A 7,400-nucleotide genomic window follows, 5' to 3' on the forward strand; every position below is an offset into this window, starting at 1 on the left:
TTTTCTCGGAGAGGAGAGGAGAGCTGCGGGAAACCTCCCGCTCACTGGGGAGGAAGTCATGCTCGCACCCCCCCGCCCCAAATCCGAGCCGCCTCCAGCTAGGGCCGCCAAGGCAGGCTCCCACAATCGCTGCCCCTTTGCAGAGGGAAGCCACAGGCGTGCCCACTCTCAACGCCTCCCCCTCCCCTCCTCTTTTCCCTTCGCCACACCAACCCCGGTGACGGAAAAAGGCACCGGCCGCTTCCCGCCTCCGCAGTAACTCAGGTGAGGGTGCGTGGGGGGGGGGGGGGAGGAGGCAGAGAGACGCCGACGGCGACGACGCCCCCCCCTCCCTAATAGAGGAGCGTCAGAAAGAGCCCCGAGGCGGCTTACCTTGCTGAGGACTCCGCAGAGCTCAACAGGCGGCCCCGACTCGGTCTCAGGGTCCTCTTCGGAGCCGGAGGAATTCCAGCTTTGATTGTCCGACATAGAGAAGGCGCGTCCCTCGGCCACCGAGCAGGGAAAGCGACGGGAGCGGAGGAGGAGGGAGCAGGAGGAGGGGGGGCGGGGTGGCCTCTACCTGACTGACACACCTCTCCTCCTCCGCGGGGCTTCCGCCGCTGCCCGCCCCAGCCTGAGACGATCGCTTTTCCCAGCCCTTCTTTCCGCCTGTCCCCTTCTGGCCGCCGGCGGCACCGCAGCGCCTCGGTCCTTCCCCCTCCTCAGTGCACGCGGGCCGCCCCCACCATCTGTGCAACGGTCACTTTCTCCGCAGGGCCAGCGCTCTTCCCTCTTCCCTCTCTCTCTTTTTCTTTTTTTCCTTTAATCCGCCCCTCAAAGCAATACCGCTACTACCGCCGCCATCTTCCTCAAGGAGCTCGCTCGGCCACTATTTACCAACTCCTCCTCACGCTCCCCTCCCGGTCAAGAGTAGACGGCTTCCGTTGCCCGGTGGGAAATGTAGTCCGCGGGGAGGTGGCTTGCGGCGCGCTGCATCCTGGGAAAGCGGGTCTTCCCTGCGCCTGTGAGCGTTGCAGTCTCGGATCGGCCTCGGTGGACGTTAACGTCCCTCCTTTCAAAGTTCGGCTGGCCGCCATCTTGGCGCAGCTTGATTGTTGCGCTGTCGGGCGGCTGGTGAGGCAGCTGAGACTGAGGTGTGTGTGTGTGTGCCCCGCTTGTGCCCCGGCTCCTCTTTTTCTTTCCCCCGTTTGGGAATAAGGAGAGGGAGATTTTGACCGACCAGGAAAACACGGACGCCAAAGGGTCGTCTCAGAAGAAATTCTAGTTAAGAACTACCTGTTCAGAGGTCTTTTCCCATACAGGAGAATCTGGGCTTTAGTAGTTCTTAGAAAAGGGGGTGAGGATGGGGGCTGCAGTTACCGCCCATGCTAAGAAATTAATGCAGCCCTATACTGGATTTAGGTTGTTCAGCAGAATAAGCCATAGTATAATATCCTAAGTTGCCATCACCAGGTTGGGACATTCCTGGAGATTTTTTTGTGTGGGGGTGAAGTCTGGGAATGGTGGGTTTTGGGGTAGGGACCTTAGTGGGATATAATGCCATGGAGTCCACCCTCCAGAGCCATTTTCTGCAGGAGAACTGATATGTGTAGGCTGGACGTTAGTTGTAATTGTAGCTCTCCAGGCCCCACCTGGAGGTTGGCAACTGGTCCTTTTATAACGACTAACCAAAATCCCATCATGGCTTGAAAAGCATTTTTCTCTTTTTTCTCCTCCTTTAAAAAAAGCCCAACTTCATGACACCTTGACTTGAAAGCGTTCACACTGGGGATATTTTGGTTGATCCTAATAAAACATATTACATAAGCCTCCAAAATTCCTACTCCCTGTTACTTGGGAGTAATTCCCATTGAACTCTTTTGTCTGACCAAGTCTCCGCAATTGCATCTATCTGTGATTATCTTGCAATTGTTCAGTTTGTAGGGATGTGAGAGATCTAAAGTCTCTAATAGGCTTATAATAAGGATGGGTGACTTCTGAACAGAGGGGGTGGGTGAGTGATAATATTCTTCAGACTGTGAGTCCAGGAAGTGCTTTTTGCTGTGCTAGTCAACCGCTTCATAGATGGTCAGTGTTACCTATCTGAGAGTGGCTTTGTTGAAAAAAATGCAAATCTGAGAGTGGCTTTGTTGAAAAAAATGCAAATCTACAAGAACAAATAAATATCTCTAGCAACTTTTGAAAATTATTTTAACTGCAAAATGTTTATTGTATCTGAATGCAAATTTGGTAAGGCCTGACAGGGGCTGGGTAAGATTTCTTTGGGGTTGTGTACAATTCATGTACTGCAGGTTGGCGGCTGTGGAGCAGTGATTCTCAAATTGGTCTTTATTTGTGAGTACAGGGACATTTTCCTCCCCAGCTAGCAAGGCAAAGACATTATATCATGAGTCATTTAGTTGGCCACTGTTGAAAATGGAATTCTGAACTATAATGGGTGGTTGATTTCCTCTTAATTATTTGTGTGTACAAGTCAAATGGAGGAAATATTATCTGACTTGTAATGGAAAATTAGTAGGTTGGGGGCTATTATAGTATAATGCCTATAGTGGTCCTTTTGCTCCCTCTGCATCCATTTTCCTGTCCGCCTGTAGTGTCCCACCTCTGTTCTCTCTTTTCTCTTCCTGTGGGTATTTAAAATATGAGTCCTGCTTTTCCAAAAGACTCAAAGTGGCTTATTTCAAATAAATTAAAAAAACACACGCTGATAACCAATTACATTAAAATTCATTGCAATAGTAATAACTCACACAAAAAATACATAGCTGCTTCTACAAAAATGTAGAGAAATATGAAAATTTCCAAGATAATTACCTAAGTCAGGGCTTGCATGACTTTCAGAAGACTCATAGCGAAGGGGCCTGACATCATCAGGAAGGCCATTCCAAAGAACAACTGAAAAAGGCTGATTCTTAATCCAGGCAAATCAGAAAATGGTGAGCATGAAATAGTTAGAGATCTGAGGGTAGAGATGCAAAATTTCTGGAAATGATTCCAAAGCCCCTGCCGCCCAGCTGGGTGGCAGGGGGTGCAGGGAAGGGGGCGGGAGTTTTGAACTGCTCTGCGCAGCAGCGCGGTGCAAAGCCCCAGCTGGGAGGCGGGGAGTGCAGGGAAGGGGGCGGGAGCCGCGCGTGCCAGCAGAGAGGGCTACGCGTGCCGGAGTTGGCACGCGTGCCATAGGTTCGCCAACACGGTTCTAGATGCAGAAATGCATCTTGGCTTTAAGAGCTGTATATGTCTACAGTATGCTCACTTTGTCTTTGAAAGCATTTAACCCATTCTAAAAGAGAAAATATTTAATAGTTGTTTTTTTAGTACTCCTCAAAATTTCCACGGTTTCCACTAGAAAAATTAAAAAAGGGGCCTCGGAAGAAAAAACAGGAAAAACGTGTTTTTTCCCCCCTCAGAAATTTTTTGGCCTTTTTTCCTGGGCCTTCACATCTCTATTTGGGGGTAGTTGCACATGAATTTTGTGTGCCTTGGCGGCTGCATCAAAATCCACTAATGGCTTTGTTTGAGAAATATTGGCAAGTTAGTGAGTTCATTGCTCCTTTGCTGGGAGTAGGGAACATTTGATTCTTAATAGCAGCAATGTTATTGATGTTAGTGATGCAACAGGAGTAATATCATTTATATTAGTTCTCCTTTCCAACTGAAACTAAGCACTTGTGACTGGAATGAATGCATATTCTTCCCCTGTTTATCTCATCCTTACCTTCTCCTCTGATACAGGAGGGCTCTGTTCCATTAATGTTTATGCTAGAATAATATTGCTGTTAGTCTTTACAGTGCCACAAAGCTCCTGTTTATTTTTCTTCCCTTTGTTATCCCACTTATGTCAAATGTTAGAATAAACTCCTTAGGTCCTGTTTTCTCATTCACTTTGAAGTGTCAGGCACATTGATGGCGGTATTTGAACGATAAAAATAATAACAATAAAGCTAGGCAGTAGCACAACTTGTAGCGAGGCTGGCATTGTTATTTATTTAAGTTATCTGTATTCTGCTTTTCTTCCCAATTGAGGTCCAAGCCAGCGCACAACATCGTTCTCCTATCCTCCATTTCATCCTCACCATAATAGTCCTGTAAAGTAGGTTAGGCTGAAAGAGAATTACTGGCCCAAGGTTACCCAGAGAGCTTCCATGGCAGAGTAGGGATTCAGAGCTAGGTTTCTCAGTTTGTAGTCCAAAGGCTTTAATTATCGGGTATTTCTGTAATTTGTGGAGCTGCGGTGTCTGTTTGTCTGTTCAAAATATCTCTAAATAAATATTAAGATCAATAACGATGGCTTGATAAATTAATCCTATAAATTAGTTCATCTTAATTAACTGGAGGGATGGTACAAAGATAGATGTCTTGTTAACAAAGTAGGAAGGTGAAACTTGGCACAATTATACTTTGTCTGTAGGCTGTAAAGTTGAAACGTGGCACAATTATACTTTGTGTGTATGTAAAAGGGAAAATTGCATTCTAGAATTTTTTAAACACGAAGTTGAGACAATTTCCCCAAATTTCAGAATTTTTTCCAGCAAAGGTAAGTCAAGTATTACATTCAGTGACTCTGATATAAGACTTGGAGTTCACTAAAAATTTGTGAGGGGTAGGGTTGCCAGGTCCCTCTTCGCCACCAACGGGAGGTTTTTGGGGTGGAGGCTGAGGAGGGCAGGGCTTAGGGAGGGGAGGGACCTCAATGCCATAGAGTCCAATTGCCAAAGCGGCCATTTTCTCCAAATGAACCAATCTCTATCAGCTGGAGATCCGTTGTAATAGCAGGAGATCTTCAGCTAGTACCCGGAGTCTGGAACCCTAGTGAGGGGGTATATTAGAGACCCATACCTCTCTACACACCTGCCTCCCAGCATTGTCTCTGTAAGTCACCCACTGTCCTCAGAATTATGAACTTATACAGGCTCCCTCCTAGCCTGTGGATAGTAGCAAGATGCTGACCTCATTAGCCCCTTCAGCTATTTTTAAAAATAGCTTTGAAGATAGCTGAGTATGCCCACTAGCCATCCCTGTCTGCTCACTATAAGAGACAGGGAGCTGGCTAGTCAGTGGTTGGGGCTGTGCCTTACCTCTCCCACAGCTGTACTGAACTCACTGCTGCCAGTCAGCTGTTGCAGCCACCTCTTTAAAGAGTTAGGCCATTGGGGTGGCCTTGGAGCAATTCACAAATCACCCTTCTGAAACATGGAGAGGTTGCTTTTTAATTTTTTTTAAAATGGGAGGTTTCCAGAACCATGGAATATGAATTTACAATAACTTTTTATTACCTTAAAATTGATTGTACATTAAAAGAACTTTTTTCTAGAAGTACTAGTGCTCCAAAAGCAGAAGGAAAAACAAGATAACTAAGTCTCTTTTTCCTTTTGTTACCTAGATCTGCCTTTCCCCTTATATCTCCAAAATGGCAGGATCTAGAGAAATATTTTTCAGAAAAAAATGAAACTTGGGAAATTACAGAAGATGATTGTCATAACATTATGTCATTATAACTAGAGTCAATTGTCAATTTAAAAAACCTAAACCCCTAGTGGTAAGGGATTGGCTGTACCCCAGAATTTGGGACAGGGAAACTACATGGAAACCAGCCACATGGAACATCAATGCTTCTGCACTTTTTCAGCAGCTGCAGCAGCAAACAGTTACGCCTATCCCAGTGTGGAAAGCTCCTATTTTAACCAAAGAAAATTTGAATGCTGGCAACTGTGTATGAAATTTATAAATCACAAATGAAGATTATGGCTTGGAGCCATCAAAGAATTTCCACACAATGTTGCGGATTGTGACTTTCTTACCCATCTACCCCTTCTGCCCAAAACGACACTCACAGGGTGCATTTTAGGGGCAGTTTGAGCTGTAGGTGAGAATGTTGTACTCTTTTGGTGGTAATCTTTCTGTCCATGGAAATGCTTTGGTGGATCCAAGCCTGAATATAAACTATTAACTTCTGATAAACTGAGCCTTATACACAGCCAGTAATGTTTTGAGTTGTGTTAACAGAAATGTACTATTTAACACAGAGTAACTACTGTCCTCTGCTTGGCTTTTGTTGTGCCTTCACTGAAATTACTCTGTCTGATTTTGGTGGTTGGCCACACCTTAAAGAGGATGTAGACAAATTGGCAACAGTTCAGGAGAGAAAACAATAGATTAAGAGATCAGAATGCGAGACGTAAGGAAATGAGAAATTGCTATGTCTAGTGAAAAGATTATTAGGGACAAAGGAGTTGATTAAAGGTTGCCACAAGGAAGTAAGGAACCACTGTTTTCCTTATTTTCCTTATTATTGCATCTGGGATTTGACCACACAAGCCTAAGAGTACTTTCCTGGGAGTAAGGTCCATTGAGTAGACCTGTTTAGTATTGCACTGTTAATCTTCCAGCTTTTAAACATTGCAGGTAGAGGGGCTGTTACGTTTCTGCTTTGAAAAGTTTTGGAAAGCATTATTCAAGGATAATTTTAGTGTGACCTTTTCTTCTAAAATATGGAGAGGGAACTTTAGCCTTCCCTTCCAGGTCATTTTCCCAAGCTGAAATGGCTGTGAGGATCCGGTTTACTCCACTGTGGGACTCAGACTCCCCATGGCCATTTCAGTTTGTGAAAATAGTTTGAGAGGGTGTGATGGAAGAGTGATGCCTTAGTTTCCCCCTCCCCCAATCCATCACAGCCCCAGTAGCATAGACCAAGCAGTTTCAATTATGATGTGTTTGCAAGCTGTCAGTTAGGCTAAATATTGAAATAACCATACTGGCTAATGTGCTGCAGTTACACATGGGACATGGGGGAGTAACACAAGTATCTGAGATAATTTCTACTCCTTTTCTCCCTTCCCTTTTCTGAAGTGATTCACGCCAACACCTTCTTTCACCAACATAAGAATAAGTTTATTGTCTTAGAACAGCTTATGAAGAGTGGTAGCGTGGGCAAGTAAAAAGGTGTACCAATATAGTAGCTATTTACAGTTAAGGGGAGCTGAAGCTCTGCTTTAGAAGGGTTATGGTATCACACACTCAAGGTTACAGAAATGGCAGACTTTATGTTGGAGAGAAAGAGATGGATAAATTTTACATGGAATGGCTCGCTAAACCTAGGGATCTCAGACTCTTGAAATAGTGTCTCTTATGATTTCTCCCTCGATACTCTCACAAAGTCACTAACATATGGTTTCTCAGAGGTAACCTAACCTTCCTATCACAGGATCCCTAACCTAACTGCCTCTCTATAGGCACTTGAGGCCTATCTATCTAGCTGCATTGATGTCTGAGCCCTATCTAGCTGTATTGATGTCTGAGACTTATCTGAGGAATTGTGTAGCTGTGCCCTGAGAAATACTGATGTAGAGAAATCTGGTGTAGAGCAATGGAGGCAGCTTCTGACTAGCTAGCATTACTAATCT

General features: G+C 45.1%; 1 protein-coding gene across 2 annotated transcripts in view; it reads right to left on the reverse strand.

Moving 5' to 3' along the window:
- CERT1 (ceramide transporter 1) overlaps positions 1–509 on the reverse strand; it is an 81,007-nt gene extending 80,498 nt beyond the window's left edge. For both annotated transcript variants that reach the window (XM_056848413.1, XM_056848412.1), the window contains exon 1: positions 373–509. In XM_056848413.1, the coding sequence (XP_056704391.1) occupies positions 373–468 (96 nt within the window). In that variant the 5' untranslated portion in view covers positions 469–509. The remainder of the gene's footprint in view (positions 1–372) is intronic.
- Between the last annotated feature and the right edge of the window lie 6,891 nt (positions 510–7,400).

This window comes from Euleptes europaea, chromosome 4 (assembly GCF_029931775.1).
Source record: "Euleptes europaea isolate rEulEur1 chromosome 4, rEulEur1.hap1, whole genome shotgun sequence".
Lineage (NCBI taxonomy): Eukaryota > Metazoa > Chordata > Lepidosauria > Squamata > Sphaerodactylidae > Euleptes > Euleptes europaea.